This window comes from Pseudophryne corroboree, chromosome 8 (genome assembly GCF_028390025.1).
Source record: "Pseudophryne corroboree isolate aPseCor3 chromosome 8, aPseCor3.hap2, whole genome shotgun sequence".
NCBI classification, from domain to species: domain Eukaryota; kingdom Metazoa; phylum Chordata; class Amphibia; order Anura; family Myobatrachidae; genus Pseudophryne; species Pseudophryne corroboree.
This window is the reverse complement of record NC_086451.1, coordinates 242,774,762-242,798,584: the sequence shown is the minus strand read 5'-3', so window position 1 is coordinate 242,798,584 and position 23,823 is coordinate 242,774,762. Positions and strand designations below refer to the sequence as shown.

The 23,823-nt window shown below is 47.6% G+C and overlaps 1 protein-coding gene across 2 annotated transcripts in view; it reads right to left on the bottom strand.

The window, feature by feature from the left end:
* Positions 1-15,674, bottom strand: part of NONO (non-POU domain containing octamer binding) — a 72,952-nt gene extending 57,278 nt beyond the window's left edge. Inside the window, exons 1-6 of one of the 2 annotated variants that reach the window (XM_063937147.1) lie at positions 15,504-15,674; positions 14,232-14,409; positions 13,754-13,947; positions 12,077-12,378; positions 540-635; positions 26-222 (exon numbers count right to left, since the gene is read on the bottom strand). In XM_063937147.1, the coding sequence (XP_063793217.1) occupies positions 26-222; positions 540-635; positions 12,077-12,378; positions 13,754-13,947; positions 14,232-14,403 (961 nt within the window). In that variant the 5' untranslated portion in view covers positions 14,404-14,409; positions 15,504-15,674. Of the gene's footprint in view, positions 1-25; positions 223-539; positions 636-12,076; positions 12,379-13,753; positions 13,948-14,231; positions 14,410-15,189; positions 15,345-15,503 lie in introns of those variants that run through there. The other variant, XM_063937148.1, reaches the window with a different exon arrangement.
* Positions 15,675-23,823: the final 8,149 nt, after the last annotated feature.

Genomic DNA, 23,823 nt, shown 5'->3' with positions numbered 1-23,823 from the left:
GAGACAGATTAACAGACAAGCTCACCTTGCCGCATAAGCATAACTTGATGCTCATGTCTTGCAGCCTCCATCTCGATTTCCATCTTCTCTTGGGCTTCTTTAATGTTCCGGTCAACTTGTTCTTGCTGCTGTTTCTCCATATCAATCAGAGCTTTCCAGCGCATAGCATATTCATACTCAAAGCTTCCAGGCTGAGCAAAGCGAGGAGACTGCTCTCGCTCCCTTTAACCAAACGTGATTAGACAATTAGTAACACCCTCTTATTCACAAGACCTCAAAGTAGTTCATCCCCACCATCCATTCTCCTTTTTGTCTATAAAGACCCAAAAATGATTAGATATCTGCAACTACAAGTAACTCAGCTACTTTGTCAAGCTCACAGATTTAGATATTGTACATTAAGCAATATACGATGCCAGAGTTTGAGTGAAGAAAATTTAAAAAATAGTATACACATTCGGCTTGATCTTTCAAGTCACAAAGCACTAAAATATTTACAGTCACATTGGAAATGAAATATCAACTAGGGAATTACATACTTATGGTAGGACTGGGACTTGGCAACAAGCTTCTCTGGTAAGCCTTCTTCATCATCAAGCTGTTCCATAGGCTCCACAGTTATAGGACGGGGAAACCTGCACAAGAACACAAACCAAAGGCTTTCAAATCACAATGAATTCAAGGAAGGAGACTAGAGCATGGTTGTGACCTTTTATTACATGCAACACATCCCAATGTAATAGGCAAAACCAGTGCTGGTTTCTGTCAGTCATAAAATATGACAAACCGAAACGAATCTTGTCCCTCACAACATAATGACATATAAACACAATTTACTTAATGTTTTTATAAATGTCCCAATAAAAAAAACTTTGGTCTGGAGGTGCAGTTAAAAAAAATAATAATAAGAATTTACTTACCGATAATTCTATTTCTCATAGTCCGTAGTGGATGCTGGGGACTCCGTAAGGACCATGGGGAATAGCGGCTCCGCAAGAGACTGGGCACATCTAAAGAAAGCTTTAGGACTATCTGGTGTGCACTGGCTCCTCCCCCTATGACCCTCCTCCAAGCCTCAGTTAGGATACTGTGCCCGGACGAGCGTACACAATAAGGAAGGATTTTGAATCCCGGGTAAGACTCATACCAGCCACACCAATCACACCGTATAACCTGTGATCTGAACCCAGTTAACAGCATGATAACAGAGGAGCCTCTGAAAGATGGCTCAACAATAATAACCCGATTTTTGTAACAATAACTATGTACAAGTATTGCAGACAATCCGCACTTGGGATGGGCGCCCAGCATCCACTACGGACTATGAGAAATAGAATTATCGGTAAGTAAATTCTTATTTTCTCTAACGTCCTAAGTGGATGCTGGGGACTCCGTAAGGACCATGGGGATTATACCAAAGCTCCCAAACGGGCGGGAGAGTGCGGATGACTCTGCAGCACCAAATGAGAGAACTCCAGGTCCTCCTCAGCCAGGATATCAATTTTGTAGAATTTTACAAACGTATTTGCTCCTGACCAAGTAGCTGCTCGGCAAAGTTGTAAAGCCGAGACCCCTCGGGCAACCGCCCAAGATGAGCCCACCTTCCTTGTGGAGTGGGCATTTACAGATTTTTGGCTGTGGCAGGCCTGCCACAGAATGTGCAAGCTGAATTGTACTACAAATCCAACGAGCAATAGTCTGCTTAGAAGCAGGAGCACCCAGCTTGTTGGGTGCACACAGGATAAACAGCGAGTCAGATTTCCTGACTCCAGCCGTCCTGGAAACATATTTTCAGGGCACTGACAACGTCTAGCAACTTGGAGTCCTCCAAGTCCCTAGTAGCCGCAGGCACCACCAATAGGTTGGTTCAGGTGAAACGCTGAAACCACCTTGGGGAGAAACTGAGGACGAGTCCTCAATTCCGCCCTGTCCGAATGGAAAATCAGATAAGGGCTTTTTCAGGATAAAGCCGCCAATTCTGACACGTGCCTGGCCCAGGCCAGGGCCAACAGCATGACCACTTTCCATGTGAGATATTTTAACTCCACAGATTTAAGTGGTTCAAACCAATGTGACTTTTGGAACCCAAAACTACATTGAGATCCCAAAGTGCCACTGGAGGCACAAAAGGAGGCTGTATATGCAGTACCCCTTTTACAAACGTCTGAACTTCAGGAACTGAAGCTAGTTCTTTTTGGAAGAAAATTGACAGGGCCGAAATTTGAACCTTAATGGACCCCAATGTCAGGCCCATAGACACTCCTGTTTGCAGGAAATGTAGGAATCGACCCAGTTTAATTTCCTCCGTCGGGCCTTACTGGCCTCGCACCACGCAACATATTTTCGCCAATTGCGGTGATAATGTTTTTGCGGTTACATCCTTCCTGGCTTTGATCAGGATAGGGATGACTTCATCCGGAATGCCTTTTTTCCTTCAGGATCCGGCGTTCAACCGCCATGCCGTCAAACGCAGCCGCGGTAAGTCTTGGAACAGACAGGGTCCTTGCTGGAGCAGGTCCCTTCTTAGAGGTAGAGGCCACGGATCCTCCGTGAGCATCTCTTGAAGTCCTTCTTGGCCAATCCGGAACCACGAATATAGTGCTTACTCCTCTCCATCTTATCAATCTCAGTACCTTGGGTATGAGAGGCAGAGGAGGGAACACATACCAGAGCGTCTACAGCTTATTGCCTGAGGGTCCCTGGACCTGGCGCAATACCTGTCGAGTTTTTAATCATGTGGAAGACTTCTGGGTGAAGTCCCCACTCTCCCGGGTGGAGGTCGTGCTGAGGAAGTCTGCTTCCCAGTTGTCCACTCCCGGAATGAATACTGCTGACAGTGCTATCACATGATTTTCCGCCCAGCGAAGAATCCTTGCAGCTTCTGCCATTGCCCTCCTGCTTCTTGTGCCACCCTGTCTGTTTACGTGGGTGACTGCCGTGATGTTGTCCGACTGGATCAACACCGGCTGACCTTGAAGCAGAGGTCTTGCTAAGCTTAGAGCATTGTAAATGTCCCTTAGCTTCAGGATATTTATGTGAAGTGATGTCTCCAGGCTTGACCATAAGCCCTGGATATTCCTTCCCTGTGTGACTGCTCCCCAGCCTCGCAGGCTGGCATCCGTGGTCACCAGGACCCAGTCCTGAATGCCGAATCTGCGGCCCTCTAGAAGATGAGCACTCTGCAACCACCACAGGAGGGACACCCTTGTCCTTGGTGACAGGGTTATCCGCTGATGCATCTGAAGATGCGATCCGGACCATTTGTCCAGCAGGTCCCACTGGAAAGTTCTTGCGTGGAATCTGCCGAATGGGATTGCTTCGTAGGAAGCCACCATTTTACCCAGAACCCTTGTGCATTGATGCACTGAGACTTGGCTCGGTTTTAGGAGGTTCCTGACTAGCTCGGATAACTCCCTGGCTTTCTCCTCCGGGAGAAACACCTTTTTCTGGACTGTGTCCAGGATCATCCCTAGGAACAGAAGACACGTCGTCGGAACCAGGTGCGATTTTGGAATATTGAGAATCCAATCGTGCTGCCGCAACACTACCTGAGATAGTGCTACACCGACCTCCAACTGTTCCCTGGATCTTACCCTTATCAGGGAATTGTCCAAGGAAGGGATAACTAAAATTCACTTCCTTCGAAGGAATATCATCATTTCGGCCATTACCTTGGTAAAGACCCGGGGTGCCGTGTACCATCCATACGGCAGCGTCTGAACTGATAGTGACAGTTCTGTACCATAAACCTGAGGTACCCTTGGTGAGAAGGGTAAATTTTGACATGAAGGTAAGCATCCTTGATGTCCCGAGACATCATGTAGTCCCCTTCTTCCAGGTTCGCAATCACTGCTCTGAGTGACTCAATCTTGAATTTGAACCTCTGTACGTAAGTGTTCAAAGATTTTAGATTTAGAATCGGTCTCACCGAGCCGTCCGGCTTCGGTACCACAACAGTGTGGAATAATACCCCGTTCCCTGTTGCAGGAGGGGTATCTTGATCATCACCTGCTGGGAATACAGCTTGTGAATGGCTTCCAAAACTGTCTCCCTGTCAGAAGGAGACATCGGTAAAGCCGACTTTAGGAAACGGCGAGGGGGAGACGTCTCGAATTCTAATTTGTACCCCTGAGATATCACCTGAAGGATCCAGGGGTCTACTTGCGAGTGAGCCCACTGCGCGCTGAAATTCATTGAGACGGGCCCCCCACCGTGCCCGATTCTGCTTGTAAAGCCCCAGCGTATACTGAGGGCTTGGCAGAGGCAGGAGAGGGTTTCTGTTCCTGGGAACTGGCTGATTTCTGCAGTCTTTTTCCTCTCCCTCTGTCACGGGGCAGAAATGAGGAACCTTTTGCCCGCTTGTCCACGAAAAGACTGCGCCTGATAATACGGCGTCTTCTCATGTTGAGAGGCGACCTGGGGTACAAACGTGGAATTCCCAGCTGTTGCCGTGGCCACCAGGTCTAAAAGACCGACCCCAAATAACTCCTCCCTTAATAAAGCAATACTTCCAAATGCCGTTTGGAATACGCATCACCTGACCACTGACGTGTCCATAACCCTCTACTGGTAGAAATGGACCACGCGCTTAGACTTGATGCCAGTCGGCAAATATTCCGCTGTGCATCACGCATATATAAAAATGCATATTTTAAATGCTCTATAGGCAAAAATATACTGTCCCTATCTAGGGTATCAATATTTTCAGTCAGGGAATCCGACCACGCCAACCCAGCACTGCACATCCAGGCTGAGGCGATTGCTGGTCGCAGTATAACACCAGTATGTGTGTAAATACCTTTTAGGATACCCTCCTGCTTTCTATCAGCAGGATCCTTAAGGGCGGCCATCTCAGGCGAAGGTAGAGCCCTTACAAGCGTGTGAGCGCTTTATCCCCCCTAGGGGGTGTTTCCCAACGCACCCTAACCTCTGGCGGGAAAGGATATAATGGCAATAACATTTTAGAAATTATCCGTTGTTATCGGGGGAAACCCACGCATCATCACACACCTCATTTAATTTCTCAGATTCAGGAAAACTACAGGTAGTTTTTCCTCACCGAACATAATACCCCTTTTTTGGTGGTACTCGTATTATCAGAAATGTGTAAAACATTTTTCATTGCCTCAATCATGTAACGTGTGGCCCTACTGGAAGTCACATTCGTCTCTTCACCGTCGACACTGGAGTCAGTATCCGTGTCGGCGTCTATATCTGCCATCTGAGGTAACGGGCGCTTTAGAGCCCCTGACGGCCTATGAGACGTCTGGACAGGCACAAGCTGAGTAGCCGGCTGTCTCATGTCAACCACTGTCTTTTATACAGAGCTGACACTGTCACGTAATTCCTTCCAACAGTTCATCCACTCAGGTGTCGACCCCCTAGGGGGTGACATCACTATTACAGGCAATCTGCTCCGTCTCCACATCATTTTTCTCCTCATACATGTCGACACAAAAGTACTGACATACAGCACACACACAGGGAATGCTCTGATAGAGGACAGGACCCCACTAGCCCTTTGGGGAGACAGAGGGAGTTTGCCAGCACACACCAGAGCGCTATATATATATATATATATATATATATATATATATATATATATATATACACAGGGATAACCTTATATAAGTGTTTTTCCCCTTATAGCTGCTGTATAGTTAATACTGCGCCTAATTAGTACCCCCCTCTTTTTTTTAACCCTTTCTGTAGTGTAGTGACTGCAGGGGAGAGACAGGGAGCTTCCCTCCAACGGAGCTGTGAGGGAAAATGGCGCCAGTGTGCTGAGGAGATAGGCTCCGCCCCTTTTTCGCGGACTTTTCTCCTGCTTTTTTATGGATTCTGGCAGGGGTTAAATGCATCCATATAGCCCAGGAGCTATATGTGATGCATTTTTTTTTGCCATCCAAGGTGTTTTTATTGCGTCTCAGGGCGCCCCCCCCCCAGCGCCCTGCACCCTCAGTGACCGAAGTGTGAAGTGTGCTGAGAGCAATGGCGCACAGCTGCAGTGCTGTGCGCTACCTTGTTGAAGACAGGACGTCTTCTGCCGCCGATTTTCCGGACCTCTTCTGCCTTCTGGCTCTGTAAAGGGGCTGGCGGCGCGGCTCTGGGACCCATCCAAGCTGGGCCTGTGATCGTCCCTCTGGAGCTAATGTCCAGTAGCCTAAGAAGCCCAATCCACTCTGCACGCAGGTGAGTTCGCTTCTTCTCCCCTTAGTCCCTCGATGCAGTGAGCCTGTTGCCAGCAGGTCTCACTGAAAATAAAAAACCTAATCTAAAACTTTCACTAAGAAGCTCAGGAGAGCCCCTAGTGTGCACCCTTCTCGTTCGGGCACAGAGATCTAACTGAGGCTTGGAGGAGGGTCATAGGGGGAGGAGCCAGTGCACACCAGATAGTCCTAAAGCTTTCTTTAGATGTGCCCAGTCTCCTGCGGAGCCGCTATTCCCCATGGTCCTTACGGAGTCCCCAGCATCCACTTAGGACATTAGAGAAATATATATTTTTTATATTTGATGCTTAAGGGCGCCGTGATTCAAGAAAGTTTGGGAACCACTGACATAGGGCATTGTTACCAAGTCAGTAGACAAGTGAATGTGTTGTACAATTCCCACTAACTGAACTTCTTATAAATTAAGTGTTTAGTTACTGCCAAAGCACCCTACGGTTGTAGGATTGTAGGCATTACTGGTTCGTCAACTATAACCAGATCAGAATAAGAAAGAGAAGAAGCAAAATAGATTGCCTTAAAGTGGTGCACAATATTCAACATTAATAAAACATAACTTTTAATGCATTATACATATATTAAAAACAAGCGAAATACAAGGATTAAAATCGATAAGTGAAAAGAAGAATATGTGATTAAAATAAGATGCTGCACACTGAGAACCTCTGTTATAAGCTCGTTAAATTAATTTATGTAGACCCGTGTCTATTTGCCGAGCGTCTTTGAGAAATATATAATATATAATGGCTATTCAGCTTGAATCAATTCACTCGATCTGATGTAGCAAAAAAATAAGAATTTACTAACCGGTAATTCTATTTCTCGTAGTCCGTAGTGGATGCTGGGGACTCCGTAAGGACCACGGGGAATAGACTGGCTCCGCAGGAGACTGGGCACTCTAAAGAAAGATTAGGTACTATCTGGTGTGCACTGGCTCCTCAATCTATGTCCCTCCTCCAGACCTCAGTTAAGGAAACTGTGCCCGGAAGAGCCGACATTACAAGGAAAGGATTTTGGAATCCAGGGTAAGACTCATACCAGCCACACCGTACAACTAGTGATAACTTTTTACACAGTTAACAGTATGAACAACAACCCTTTATTAAGCAACAACTATATACACGTATTGCAGAGAGTCCGCACTTGGGACGGGCGCCCAGCATCCACTACGGACTACGAGAAATAGAATTACCGGTGAGCAAATTCTTATTTTCTCTAACGTCCTAGTGGAAGCTGGGGACTCCGTAAGGACCATGGGGATTATAACAAAGCTCCCAAACAGGCGGGAGAGTGCGGATGACTCTGCAGCACCGAATGGGCAAACACAAGGTCCTCCTCAGCCAGGGTATCAAACTTATAGAATTTTGCAAATGTGTTTGATCCCGACTAAGTAGCAGCTCGGCAAAGCTGTAAGGCCGAGACCCCTCGGGCAGCCGCCCAAGAAGAGCCCACCTTCCTTGTGGAATGGGCTTTCACAGATTTTGGATGCGGCAATCCAGCCGCAGAATGAGCCTGCTGAATCGTGTTACAGATCCAGCGATCAATAGTTTGCTTTGAAGCAGGAGCACCCAGCTTGTTGGATGCATACAGGATAAACAGCGAGTCCGTCTTCCTGACTCCAGCTGTTCTGGTGACATAAATCTTCAAAGCCCGGACTACGTCCAGGAGTCCTCCAAGTCACGAGTAGCCGCAGCCACCACAATAGGTTGGTTTAAATGAAAAGATGACACCACCTTTGGCAGAAACTGTGGACGAGTCCGCAATTCTGCTCTGTCCATATGGAAGATCAGATAGGGGCTTTTACATGACAAAGCCGCCAATTCTGACACACGCCTAGCCGATGCTAAGGCCAACAGCATGACCACTTTCCACATGAAATACTTTAATTCCACGGTCTTAAGTGGCTCAACCCAGTGGGATTTCAGGAAATCCAACACCACATTAAGATCCCATGGTGCCACAAAAGGGGGCTGAATATGCAGCACTCCCTTAACAAACGTCTGAACCTCAGGCAGTGAAGCCAGTTCTTTTTGAAAGAAAATGGATAGGGCCAAAATCTGGACCTTTATGGACCCTAATTTTAGGCCCAAAGTCACCCCTGACTGTAGGAAGTGCAGGAATCGACCCAGCTGGAATTCCTCTGTAGGGGCCTTCCTGGCCTCACACCAAGCAACACATTATCGCCATATACGGTCATGTTTTGCTGTCACGTCCTTCCTAGCCTTTATCAGCGTAGGAATAACTTCATCCGGAATGCCCTTTTCTGCTAGGATCCTGCGTTCAACCGCCATGCTGTCAAACGCAGCCGCGGTAAGTCTTGGAACAGACAGGGACCTTGTTGCAACAGGTCCTGTTTGAGAGGCAGAGGCCAGGGGTCCTCTGTGATCTCTAGTAGTTCTGGGTACCAACTCCTTCTTGGCCAATCCGGAACAATGAGTATTGTTCTCACTCCTTTTTTTCCTTACTATTTTCAGCACCTTGGGTATGAGAGGAAGAGGAGGAAACACATAGACCGACTGGTACACCCCCGGTGTTGCTAGTACGTCCACAGCTATCGCCTGAGGGTCCCTTAACCTGGTGCAATATCTTTTTAGCTTTTTGTTGAAGTGGGACGCCATCATGTCCATCTGTGGCAGTTCCCATCGATCTGCGTGAAGACTTCCTGATGAAGTCCCCACTCTCCCGGGTGGAGGTCGTGTCTGCTGAGGAAGTCTGCTTCCCAGTTGTCCACTCCTGGAATGAACACTGCTGACAGTGCTAGCACGTGATTCTCCGCACAACGAAGAATCTTTGTGGATGCCGCCATTGCCACCCTGCTTCTTGTGCCGCCCTGGCGGTTTACATGGGCGACCGCCGTGATGTTGTCTGACTGAATCAGCACTGGTTGGTCTCGAAGCAGAGGCTCCGCTCGAGGAGGTGGGCACTTTGCAGCCACCACAGAAGAGACACCCTGGCCCTGGGGGAAAGGGTGATCAGACGATGCATCTGAAGTTGCAACCCGGACCACTTGTCCAGCAGATCCCACTGAAAGATCCTTGCATGGAATCTGCCGAATGGAATGGCTTCGTACGACGCCACCATCTTTCCCAGGACTCACGTGCAGTGATGCACCGATACCTGTTTTGGTTTTAGGAGGTCTCTGACCAGAGTCACGAGCTCCTGTGCCTTCTCCTCCGGGAGAAACACCTTCATCTGGACTGTGTCCAGAATCATGCCCAGGAAGGGCAGACGCGTCGTAGGAATCAGCTGCGACTTTGGGATGTTCAGAATCCAACAGTGTGAGACGCAACACTTCCCGAGAGTGTGCTACGTTGATCAGCAACTGCTCCCTGGACCTCGTCTTTATGAGGAGATCGTCCAAGTATGGGATAATTTTGACCCCTTGCTTCCGAAGGAGCACCATCATCTCTGCCATCACCTTGGTAAAAATTCTCGGTGCCGTGGACAGGCCAAACGGCAACGTCTGGAATTGGTAATGACAGTCCTGTACCACAAACCTGAGGTACTCCTGATGAGGCGGATAAATGGGGACATGCAAGTAAGCATCCTTGATGTCCAGAGATACCATAAAATCCCCCTCTTCCAGGCTTGCAATGACCGCTCTGAGCGATTCCATTTTGAATTTCTTCAGATAGATGTTCAGGGATTTTAAATTCAGAATGGGTCTGACTGAACCGTCCGGTTTCGGTACCACAAACATAGTGGAATAGTAGCCCCTTCCCCTTTGAAGGGGGGGGGGGGGGGGGGGACCACTACCACCACCTGCTGGAGAAAAAGTTTGTGAATTGCCACCAGCACTACCTCCCTTTCCATGGGGGAAGCTGGCAAGGCCGATTTTAGGTAACGGTGAGGGGGGGGGTGGGGGGGGAGTCACTTCGAATTCCAGCTTGTATCCCTGAGATACAATTTGAATAGCCCAAGGATCTACCAGTGAGCGAACCCACTGGTTGCTGAAATTTCGGAGACGCGCCCCCACCGCTCCTGGCTCCGCCTGTGGAGCCCCACCGTCATGCGGTGGATTTAGTGGAAGCCGGGGAGGACTTTTGTTCCTGGGAACTGGTTGCGTGGTGCAGCTTTCTTCCTCTACCAAGAAAGGATGCACCTCTGACTTTCTTGCTCTTTTGCGAGCGAAAGGACTGCATTTGGCAATACGGTGCTTTCTTAGGTTGTGGAGGTACATAAGGCAAGAAATTTGACTTCCCAGCCGTAGCTGTGGAAACTAGGTCCGAGAGACCGTACCCAAACAACTCCTCACCCTTATATGGTAAAACCTCCATGTGCTTTTTTGAGTCGGCATTCCCTGTCCATTGCAGAGTCCATACGACCCTTCTGGCAGAGATGGACATTGCATTTACTCTAGAACCCAGCATGCAAATGTCCCTCTGGGCATCCAGCATATATAGGACCGTGTCCTTGATATGTGCCAGGGTCAGCAAAACAGAGTCTCTGTCCAGGGTATCTCCTCAGACAGAGTATCCGTCCATGCCGCTACTGCACTACACATCCACGCCTAAGCAATGGCAGGCCTCCGCAGTGTACCAGAATGTGAGTAAATAGAAAGCAGGAAGCTATCCTGAAGTCTATCTGCAGGATCCTTAAGGGCAGCCGTATCCCGAGACGGCAGGGCCACCCTTTTAGACAAGCGCGTCAACGCCTTGTCTACCCTGGGCGAGGATTCCCAGCGTAACCTGTCCGTTGGCGGGAAAGGATACGCCATCAGCAATCTTTTGGAAATCACTTGCTTCCTATCCGGGGAATCCCACGCTTTTTCACATAATTCATTCAATTCATGTGACGGGGGAAAAGTCACTTCTTGCTTTTTCTCCCCATACATATAAATCCTTTTGTCAGGGACAGGATTTTCCTCAGAAATGTGTAATACATCCTTCATTGCCACAATCATGTAGCGGATAGCCTTAGTCATTTTAGGCTGCAATTTAGCCTCATCGTCGTCGACACTGGAATCAGAGTCCGTGTCGACATCTGTGTCAACTAACTGGGATATTTGGCGCTTTTGAGACCCTGACTGCCTCTGCGCTGTGGGAGCAGGCACGGGTGTAGGCCCCCCGACTGTCCCAAGGCTACAGCTGTATCCAATCGGTTATGTAAGGAGCTTATTTATGTGCCCCCTCCTTTTTATCTAATGCACCTGTATACTGCAGCGGAGAGCCTGGGGAGCGTCCTTCCAGCGGAGCTGTGAAGAGAAAATGGCGCTGGTGTGCCCCCCCCCCCCCCCCTACAGTGACAGGAGTCTTCTGCCGCCGATTTCAAAGTCTTCTTTGCTTCTGTACTTCTGGCTCTGCGAGGGGGACGGCGGCGCGGCTCCGGACGATCAAGATTAGGGTCCTGTGTTCGATCCCTCTGGAACTAATGATGTCCAGTAGCCTAAGAAGCGCAACCTAGCCACAGTTAGTAGGTTTGCTTCTCTCCCCTCAGTCCCACGTAGCAGAGAGTCTGTTGCCAGCAGAAGCTCTCTGAAAATAAAAAACCTAACAAAATACTTTCTTTACTAGTAAGCTCAGGAGAGCCCACTAGGAGCACGCAGCTCTGGCCGGGCACAGATTCTAACTGAGGTCTGGAGGAGGGGCATAGAGGGAGGAGCCAGTGCACACCAGATAGTACTAGATCTTTCTTTAGAGTGCCCAGTCTCCTGCGGAGCCCGTCTATTCCCCATGGTCCTTACGGAGTCCCCAGCATCCACTAGGACGTTAGAGAAACACTGTATGCACCCAGTTGTTACATATGAATCCAACTGTTGTTCTGTTACAATTGTATCTCTTCTGAATACACTGGTTCGTCAACTACAATAGTGACTGTCATGGCAGTATATTGGAGCAGCAAGTACTCACGCAGTGAGAAGATAAGAGCCATCAGCACAGCGATCTAGAGCTTTCCGAGCTGCTGGTTTAGATGCAAATTCAACAATTCCTTTGCCTGTGGGTCTTCCACGATCATCCACAATTACAATAGCTCTTTCAACCTGTCCAAATATAGAGAAGGCCTCTTCCAACAACTCATTAGACACAAACTGGGGAAGGTTCCGCACAGATAGAGCAGCACTGTGGCAGGCAAAACGAACACGCAGCTGCTTCCCTCGCAAAGGTAGATTATCAAGCTCTGCCTTGGCTATCTCTGCCAGGGTATGAGTTTCCTGTGGAAGAGAAAATGGGAGGTAAGCACCAAAATGCACTGAAGACCCTAGTAAATTTCACTAGGGCAGAGGTTCACAACCATGTCCTCAAAGAACATCAATAGGACCTCTGCTCTTCAGAGGCTGACTAGTCACCAATTATAAACTTGATAGGTGAGATTTATTTTTGTAGACTTCCTTAGGAGGTTGTGTATTCTAAGACAACAGGGTGAGAAACACTGACAAATACAAAATCAGTTGCCACTTTATACAACTTTTCAGTAATTAAACAGCCAACCATGTTGCTGTAACTTACTGCATAAAAGCATGCAGGAGAATATACCTTGTGCATTAGGCTCAGTAAGGAACATATGGCTCATGGATTTTTCCCAAACATTTCCAGCCAGAGCACCTCTGCTCCCTTTAGATCTGTTTGTCTTCACTGCAGCCCCCCAAGCTCTATGTATCATCTGTATGCCTATGCTTTATTTATCTTTTTGGAGCCCATGCGTAACATTGACTATTTGCGGCATATTCATGCTCATACTGACAAAAGGTTCAGCATTTGTTCAAACTAAACACCAGAATGATGAAAAATGTGCGAGTAAGGAGACATTAATTCTATATTGGTCGTTGGCCTAGACAGAGTGGTTTGAAACTGCTGCTCGTGGAATTTCATGTGCAACAATATCCAGCACTTAGAGAATGGTGCGCAAAACATCCAGAGAGCAGCAGCTATGTAGGCAAAAATTGCCTTGATTAATGAGATAGAGGAGAAAGGCAACAGTATCTCAAACAACCGTGCAACAGTGGTATGCAGAAAGCACAGCATGTCAAATCTTAAAGAGGACAGACAGCAGCGGATCACATTGGGTTCTACTCCTGTCAGCTAAGAACAGAAAGCCAAGCCTACAGCGGGCACAAATTCGCCAACACTGGACAGTTGAACATCAGTAAAGTGTTGCATGGTCTGAAATAGACTCTCGATTTCTGCTGCAACAGACAAATAGGGCCACAAATTGGCATAAACCACAGATCCTTCTTGCCTTGTGTCAACAATTCAGACTGGTGCTGGTGTGAGGTTTTGGATATGAATTCTTGGTGCGCACATTAGGTCCTTGCACACAAGAGACTTGTTTAACTCAATTCCTACATGAAAATTGTTGCCGACTATGAGCATCCTACCAATCTTATATAAACCTGCCGGAAGCAGCCACAAGGTCACAGAGCACATAATCTCAAGCTGGTTCTATGAAACAGACAATATTCGTGTTCCTCAATGGCCTTCATAATAAGTCAGATGTCAATCAATAGAGAATTGGAATGTGGTGGGAGATACACAACATAAAAGTACAGAAAACAAATCTGCAGCAACTGTGCGATACTATAAACTCACCAGCCTGATGAAACCAAAGCCTTTGTCTTTGTGTATAAAGATCTCTCCTGCCTTGCCATATTTTTCAAACAATTTCCTTAGCTCCTCTTCTGTGACATCGGGAGGCAAATTGCCAACAAAGAGGCGACTGCGTTGAGTGAATGTCTTCTCACCTGGCTTCCGGAAATTCTTTAAATCAATTACCACTCCTTCATCTAGGCAGGAAACAGCAAAAAATAATTGAGGTAAACACAAATATTGTCTATAGATTTTTTCAATAACTATTTGGAGGAGAATTTAAATTGGTTGCAGCTTACAAACCGATTAGAGGTTTTCCCTTTTGCTGACAATCACATATGTTGTAAGGGTATGCGTTCAGAATCCCGGCAGCCGCCAGAATACAGACGCCGGCATCCAGAAGAGATCAGGAACCCGACCACTGGCTTTTCATACTGATCCCATTGTAAGACTTGACTGAACACATCAATAAAGCACTTACTGGGACTGGTTTGTTGTCCATTTGTAGGAGAAGGAGTTTCTTCTTCTTGATATTGCTGCTGCTGATGATGATAATGATACTGCTGCTGATGATGTTGCTGATATTGATTATATTGAGGTTTTCTATGAGCATGGTTTTGCTGCTCAGATTTAAAGCCCCTGTTCCCTTGCATTTTCAGCTACAAAAAGAAACATACAGTGAAAAACTCTGATGCATCAATTCCAGCCCAACAAAACATGATCTTACAGGTTCATCTTCAGGCAATGATTATCTGCTAACAGCCTAGGAGGAAACAATTGTGACTAAGGTTACAGAAAATATAAAGTTCAGAACATAAGTTTTTACCTTGGAGGGGGGCGGGTGGGGCTCTATCATAACATACACACATTTATATCTAAAGCTAGCTATAATATTGAGTAAAAGTGCCTTTATTGTTTACCATTTGAAGTTTAGAATTTTATTCCAGATCTATCTATATAGATATATATATATATATATATATATATATATATATATATATATATATATATATATAGATAGATAGATATAGATAGATAGAGCAGGCACTCACATGAAGATACTATCACTGCACCGGTGCCATCCCAGAGGAGATGAGCATAGAAGAAAAGAAGAGCAGCACTCTGCGTCTTTAAATCACAAAATTGTATTGAAACAACATAGAGAAGTCCGACGTTTTGGGGCTCACATGCCCCTTTGTCAAGGTGTACACCTTGACAAAGGGGCATGCGAGCCCCAAAACGCCGGACTTCTCTGTGTTGTTTCAATACAATTTTGTGATTTAAAGACGCAGAGTGCCGCTCTGCACATATATATATATATATATACACACACGAGAGAGAGAGAGAGAGAGAGAGAGAGAGAGAGAGAGAGAGAGAGAGAGAGAGAGAGAGAGAGAGAGAGAGACCCCCACCATACACATTCGTATATACAAACACACAATTGTGATGGAAATGATGGTGATAGCTTAAAAGCCAATTTCGTCAGACACAGGGATTGCTCGTCTGTTTTCGGCCCACAGATGTAAACGATTACACCAATATCCATAGTATTTCACACACAAGCAATCCATTCACAGAGCAACCGCATCCATTTTCCCTCACAATGGCCCCCTCCTCCCCATACACTGCATGCCAGCTCTAGGTAGGCCTAGAGACAGAACCCAGTCCCACGGAGCTAGCTTGCCACACACTAACAAGCGGAGGTCCCCTTCCCGCCAAACACACAGCTGTGAACGAGACGTAACCCGGTTACCTGGCCTGATGTCCGCTACGCAGCGCCCGTTGTTCAGATTCAGCCCCACGACCTCCCGCGCACCAAAGGAACCTCCTGCCCGGCGGAAAGAGAATGCAACCAAACTACAGCAAGGCCAGACCCTTTCTCATCCTCCTATTGGTCGATGTGCCCGGGCAAAGCCCCATCTACATCATTGTGATTGGCTTGAGAGTCCATCATTCAAGGATCAAATCAACGTCGTGTTCTAATTGGCCGACCTGAGCTGCTGGCAAGGGTGGGTGTGGGCCGCCGGGTCGCTGCATTGTTGAAGCGGCAAGCTTGTGTGAGAAGTGACGGAAGGGAATAATAGGGGCACTTGGGCGCACGCGCACATGAATCAATGGAGTCGAGGAAGCGACTCTGCACAAAGCTGTTGGAAACACGACGGAGGTGGGGTCAGGGTGGGCAATGGCTGCTGTGTGTCCTCACAGCGATCGTCCCTCATTGTTACGAGGCTGAAGTTAGCTTCTTATTTGGCCAGCTTCTTATTCACTTCTTATTCAAGCTCTAGCTTCTTATTCACTTCTTATTCGAACTCCAGCTTCTTATTCAGGTCATTCACTTTTGCAAGGGTTAATGAGTCTTGGGTCACAAATTTGACACCTGAAATCAACAAAGCGTGGTCACTTACATATGACCCACTTGTATTTTGCTTGGCCCAACGCTGTTTTGGGCATGAAATACACTGGCAAAGTGGGCACAAACATCATTTTATAAATTGCCATTTTTAATAAGTAGCTGTAGTTTTGCAAGGGTTAACTAGTCTTGGGCCACAAATTTGACACCTGAAATCAACAAAGCGTGGTCACTTACATATCACCCACTTGTATTTTGCTTGGCCCAACGCTGTTTTGGGCATGAAATACACAGGCAAAGTGGGCACAAACACCATAATTTCTCTGACGTTCTAGTGGATGCTGGGAACTCCGTAAGGACCATGGGGAATAGACGGGCTCCGCAGGAGACTGGGCACTCTAAAAGAAAGATTAGGTACTACTATCTGGTGTGCACTGGCTCCTCCCACTATGACCCTCCTCCAGACCTCAGTTAGATTTCTGTGCCCGGCCGAGCTGGATGCACACTAGGGGCTCTCTGTTTGGAAGTGTTTTAGTAAAAGCCTTTATCATGAGGCGTACTGTGACAAATTACATGGCCCTATGTGGGCACTGCTATTATGTAGGTTAGGACTGCTGTATCAGAGAAGCCGTGAAGTGGCCAGCAGCTAAACATGTGTTTGCAAACATTTGTGACGAATTCTCTGAATTTTATTACCAGATAGGTTCAGGGATTGTTACAGGTAATTCTCAGTGTGCGGAAGGGAATTTGGGGGTTGGGGATTTGCACCCCCCTTCCTCTTTGTCTGTTGGCTCTCCTGAGCTAGAAAGAAAGTATATTTTAGGTTTTTTATTTTACAGTGAGACCTGCTGGCAACAGGCTCACTGCAACGAGGGACTAAGGGGAGAAGAAGCGAACCTACCTGCTTGCAGCTAGCTTGGGCTTCTTAGGCTACTGGACACCATTAGCTCCAGAGGGATCGACCGCAGGACCCGTCCTTGGTGTTCGTTCCCGGAGCCGCGCCGCCGTCCCCCTTACAGAGCCAGAAGCATGAAGATGGTCCGGAAAATCGGCGGCAGAAGACTTCAGTCTTCACCAAGGTAGCGCACAGCACTGCAGCTGTGCGCCATTGCTCCTCATGTACACCTCACACTCCAGTCACTGATGGGTGCAGGGGGGGGGCCCTGAGGGCAATATAAACACCTTGGCTGGCAAAATAATCACAATATATAGCCCCAGAGGCTATATATGTGATAAATACCCCTGCCAGAATCCATAAAAAAGCGGGAGAAAAGTCAGCGAAAAAGGGGCGGAGCTATCTCCCTCAGCACACTGGCGCCATTTTCTCTTCACAGTGCAGCTGGAAGACAGCTCCCCAGGCTCTCCCCTGTAGTTTTCAGGCTCAAAGGGTTAAAAAGAGAGGGGGGGCACTAAATTTAGGCGCAATATTGTATATACAAGCAGCTATTGGGGAAAATTCACTCAGTTATAGTGTTAATCCCCACATTATATAGCGCTCTGGTGTGTGCTGGCATACTCTCTCTCTGTCTCCCCAAAGGGCTTTGTGGGGTCCTATCCTCAGTCAGAGCATTCCCTGTGTGTGTGCGGTGTGTCGGTACGGCTGTGTCGACATGTTTTGATGAGGAGGCTTATGTGGTGACAGAGCAGATGCCGAAAAATGTGATGTCGCCCCCTGTGGGGCCGACACCAGAGTGGATGGATAGGTGGAAGGTATTAACCGACAGTGTCAACTCCTTACATAAAAGGCTGGATGACGTAACAGCTATGGGACAGCCGGCTTTTCAGCCCGCGCTTGCCCAGGCGTCTCAAAGGCCATCAGGGGCTCAAAAACGCCCGCTCCCTCAGATGGCAGACACAGATGTCGACACGGAGACTGACTCCAGTGTCGACGAGGTTGAGACATATACACAATCCACTAGGAACATCCGTGACTTGATTCCGGCAATAAAAAATGTGTTACACATTTCTGACATTAACCCAAGTACCACTAAAAAAAAGGTTTTTATGTTTGGAGAGAAAAAGCAGGTAGTGTTTTGTTCCCCCATCAGATGAGTGAATGAAGTGTGTGAAAAAGCGTGGGTTCCCCCAGTAAGAAACTGGTAATTTCTAAAAAGTTACTGATGGCGTACCCTTTCCCGCCAGAGGATAAGTTACGCTGGGAGATATCCCCTAGGGTGGATAAGGCGCTCACACGTTTGTCAAAAAAGGTGGCACTGCCGTCTTAGGATACGGCCACTTTGAAGGTACCTGTTGATAAAAAGCAGGAGGCTATCCTGAAGTCTGTATTTACACACTCAGGTACTAGACTGAGACCTGCAGATAGGGCTGCTGCAGCGTGGTCTGTGACCCTGTCCAAACAGGGATACTAGTTTGCTAACATAAGAGCATATTAAAGACGTTGTCTTATATATGAGGGATGCACAGAGGGATATTTTGCCGGCTGGCATCCAGAATTAATGTAATGTCCATTCTGTCAGGAGGGTATTAGAGACCCGACACTGGACAGGTGATTCTGATTTTAAAAGGCGCATAGAGATTCTGCCTTATAAGGGTGAGGAATTGTTTGGGGATGGTCTCTGGGACCTCGTATCCACAGCAACAGCTGGGAAGAAAATTTTTTACCTCAGGTTTCCTCACAGCCTAAGAAAGCACTGTATTATCAGGTACAGTCCTTTCGGCTTCAGAAAAGCAAGCGGGTCAAAGGCGCTTCCTTTCTGCACAGAGACGAGGGAAGAGGGAAAAAGCTGCACCAGTCAGCCAGTTCCCAGAATCAAAATTCTTCCCCCGCTTCCTCTGGGTCCACCGCATGACGGTGGGGCTCCACAGGCGGAGCCAGGTACAGTGGGGGGCCGCCTCAAAAAATTTCAGCGATCAGTGGGCTCGCTCACAGGTGGATCCCTGGATCCTTCAAGTAGTATCTCAGGGGTACAAGCTGGAATTCGAGGCGTCTCTCCCCCGCCGTTTCCTCAAATCTGCCTTGCCGACAACTCCCTCGGGCAGGGAGGCTGTGCTAGAGGCAATTCACAAGCTGTATTCCCAGCAGGTGATAGTCAAGGTGCCCCTACTTCAACAAGGACGGGGTTACTATTCCACACTGTTTGGGGTACCGAAACCGGACGGTTCGGTGAGACCCATTTTAAATTTGAAATCCTTGAACACATACATAAAAAAATTCAAGTTCAAGATGGAATCGCTCAGGGCGGTTATTGCAAGCCTGGACGAGGGGGATTACATGGTATCCCTGGACATCAAGGATGCTTACCTGCATGTCCCCATTTACCATCCTCACCAGGTGTACCTCAGATTTGTGGTACAGGATTGCCATTACCAATTCCAGACACAGCCGTTTGGACTGTCCATGGCACCGAGGGTGTTTACCAAGGTAATGGCAGAAATGATGATACTCCTTCGAAAAAAGGGAGTTTTAATTATCCCGTACTTGGACGATCTCCTTATAAATGCGAGGTCCAAGGAGCAGTTGTTGGTCGGAGTAGCACTATCTCGGGAAGTGCTACAACAGCACGGATGGATTCTATACATTCCAAAGTCACAGCTGGTTCCTTCCACACGCCTACTGTTCCTGGGGATGGTTCTGGACACAGAACAGAAAAAAGTGTTTCTCCCGCAGGAGAAAGCCAAGGAGCTATCATCTCTAGTCAGAGACCTCCTGAAACCAAAACAGGTATCGGTGCATCACTGCACACGAGTCCTGGGAAAAATGGTAGCTTCATACGAAGCAATTCCATTCGGCAGGTTCCATGCAAGAACCTTCAGTGGGACCTCTTGGACAAGTGGTCGGGATCGCATCTTCAGATGCATCGGCTGCTAACCCTGTCTCCAAGGACCAGGGTGTCTCTGCTGTGGTGGCTGCAGAGTGCTCATCTTCTAGAGGGCCGCAGATTCGGCATACAGGACTGGGTCCTGGTGACCACGGATGCCAGCCTTTGAGGCTGGGGGGCAGTCACACAGGGAAAACATTTTTCCAAGGACTTTGGTCAAGTCAGGAGTCGTTCCTACACATAAATATTCTGGAACTGAGGGCCATTTACAATGCCCTAAGTCAGGCAAGGCCCCTGCTTCAAAACCAGCCGATACTGATCCAATCAGACAACATCACGGCAGTCGCCCATGTAAACCGACAGGGCGGCACAAGAAGCAGGATGGTGATGGCAGAAGCCACAAGGATTCTCCGATGGGCGGAAAATCAAGTCTTAGCACTGTCAGCAGTGTTCATTCCGGGAGTGGACAACTGGGAAGCAGACTTCCTCAGCAGACACGACCTACACCCGGGAGAGTGGGGACTTCATCCAGAAGTCTTCCAACTGTTGGTAAACCGTTGGGAAAGGCCACAGGTGGACATGATGGCGTCCCGCCTCAACAAAAAGCTAAAAAGATATTGCGCCAGGTCAAGGGACCCTCAGGCAATAGCTGTGGACGCTCTAGTGACACCGTGGGTGTACCAGTCGGTTTATGTGTTCCCTCCTCTGCCTCTCATACCAAAGGTACTGAGAATAATAAGAAGACGAGGAGTAAGAACGATACTCGTGGTTCCGGATTGGCCAAGAAGAGCTTGGTACCCAGAACTTCAAGAAATGATATCAGAGGACCCATGGCCTCTACCGCTCAGACAGGATCTGCTACAGCAGGGGCCCTGTCTGTTCCAAGACTTACCGCGGCTGCGTTTGACGGCATGGCGGTTGAATTCCGGATCCTAAAGGAAAAGGGCTTTCCGGAAGAAGTCATTCCTACGCTGATAAAAGCCAGGAAAGCTGTAACCGCAAACCATTATCACCGTATTTGGCGAAAATGTTGCGTGGTGTGAGGCCAGGAAGGCCCCAACAGAGGAATTTCAGCTGGGTCGTTTTCTGCACTTCCTACAGTCGGGAGTGACGGCCTAAAATTGGCTTCCATTAAGGTCCAGATTTCGGCTCTGTCGATTTTCTTCCAGAAAGAACTGGCTTCACTGCCTGAAGTTCAGACATTTGTAAAGGGAGTGCTACATATTCAGCCCCCTTTTGTGCCTCCTGTGGCACCTTGGGATCTCAACGTGGTGTTGAGTTTCCTAAAATCACATTGATTTGAGCCACTTAAGACTGTGGATCTGAAATATCTCACGTGGAAAGTGGTCATGTTATTGGCCTTGGCTTCGGCCAGGCGTGTGTCAGAATTGGCGGCTTTGTCATGTAAAAGCCCTTATCTGATTTTCCATATGGATAGGGCAGAATTGAGGACTCGTCCCCAGTTTCTCCCTAAGGTGGTATCAGCTTTTCACTTGAACCAACCTATTGTAGTGCCTGCGGATACTAGGGACTTGGAGGATTCCAAGCTACTGGACGTAGTCAGGGCCTTGAAAATTTATGTTTCCAGGACGGCTAGAGTCAGGAAAACTGACTCGCTTTTTATCCTGTATGCACCCAACAAAATAGGTGCTCCTGCTTCTAAGCAGACTATTGCTCGCTGGATTTGTAGCACAATTCAGCTGGCGCATTCTGCGGCTGGATTGCCGCATCCTAAATCAGTGAAAGCCCATTCCACGAGGAAGGTGGGCTCATCTTGGGCGGCTGCCCGAGGGGTCTCGGCTTTACAACTTTGCCGAGCTGCAACTTGGTCAGGGGCAAACACGTTTGCTAAATTCTACAAATTTGATACCCTGGCTGAGGAGGACCTTGAGTTCTCTCATTCGGTGCTGCAGAGTCATCCGCACTCTCCCGCCCGTTTGGGAGCTTTGGTATAATCCCCATGGTCCTTACGGAGTTCCCAGCATCCACTAGGACGTCAGAGAAAATAAGATTTTACTCACCGGTAAATCTATTTCTCGTAGTCCGTAGTGGATGCTGGGCGCCCATCCCAAGTGCGGATTGTCTGCAATACTTGTATATAGTTATTGCCTAACTAAAGGGTTATTGTTGAGCCATCCGTTGAGAGGCTCAGTTATATTTCATACTGTTAACTGGGTAATAGTATCACGAGTTATACGGTGTGATTGGTGTGGCTGGTATGAGTCTTACCCGGGATTCAAAATCCTTCCTTATTGTGTCAGCTCTTCCGGGCACAGTATCCTAACTGAGGTCTGGAGGTGGGTCATAGAGGGAGGAGCCAGTGCACACCAGGTAGTCCTAAAGCTTTCTTTAGTTGTGCCCGGTCTCCTGCAGAGCCGCTATTCCCCATGGTCCTGACGGAGTCCCAGCATCCACTACGGACTACGAGAAATAGATTTACCGGTGAGTAAAATCTTATTTTTTCTATCCCCCCCCCCCCCCCCCCTTCCTGATGGGATGCCGTCGCCTACATGGCATTATGACTGAATAATTATGGTTGGTATTCTCTCATTGAATGTTAAAGGTTTAAACTCCCCTAATAAACGTAGATTAGCTCTGTCCTCTTTCCATAAGTATAAAGCAGATATAGTCGCCCTGCAGGAAACTCATTTTTCCTCCCATAACTCCCCTGTATTGAAAGACCACAGATACCCCATAGGATATTTTGCTAACGGTCCCTTTAAAAGAAACGGAGTAGCCCTGTTATTTAGAGATAATGTTCTATTTACCCTCCACTCCCAAATTGCGGACAAAGCAGGTCGCTACTTGATCCTCACGGGTCTTCTGGAAAATAAATCTGTCACGATAGTCTCATTATACGCGACTAATTCGAACCAGGTAGCCTTTATCCTGAAGCTATGCTTGATTATCCAAAAGGTCAGGGTCGGCTCCTTAATTCTCCTAGGAGATTTTAACTTGGTTTTAGACCCCAAACTAGATAAATCGTCCCAGACTCCCTCAGCTACATCCAAAACCCGCCTTGGCCCTGCCTTAGCGCTACGTAATGTGTTAGCAGAGTTCGATTTATATGACATCTGGCGCATCCGCAACCCCACCGGTAGAGACTATACGTTCTTCTCATCGGTCCATAATTCATATTCACGAATTGACCTTGTGTTATGTGATAAATGGACCTTACAGGACTCTGGTACGGTTGATATCTTACCCATCACCTGGTCAGACCACGCACCGTTATATTTGAAATGGAATATTAGGTCTGCTTCCAGGCCTCCTAGACCATGGCGATTATCTCCACATCTCTTGCATGACCCATTAGCAACAAAAATTATCTCTGATTGCATCTCTCTCTACACAGACACTAATTCCCCCTCAGATACCTCATTGCCAAACTATTGGTGTGCGTTTAAAGCGGTTGTCCGCGGCTCCGCAATTCAAGCTGGGGCTACGCTTAAAAAACAAGCCAAACAACTCCAACTAGATCTAGAACATAGACTTAAAATAGCTGAAGATAAAAATAAGAAGCACCCCACCCGACTCTTGTGTAAGGAACTTTCGGACATCCGCAGCCAGTTGCAAAAACTTTTAGTTTTCAGAACCCAAGTAGCTCTCAATAGGTTACGACAGAAATTCTATTTAGTGGGTAACAGACCTGGTAAAATGCTAGCTCGCAGACTTCGTGTCCAACGCGCTCACAACAGAATTAAATTTGTCCTTTCCTCTACAGGTACTAAGCTTGCAAACCCTCTAGATATTGCTAATCAATTTGCAGAATATTACACTAAATTGTATAATTTACACTCCGATCCCCTCACGTTTCAGCCTACCCCTGACACTATACAGGAGTTTCTTTCCTCTGTTAACCTCCCCTCTTTGACCCCCGATCAGTTAGATACCTTGAATGCCCCTTGGACCGCACTTGAGGTCGAATCAGCGATTAAGTCCCT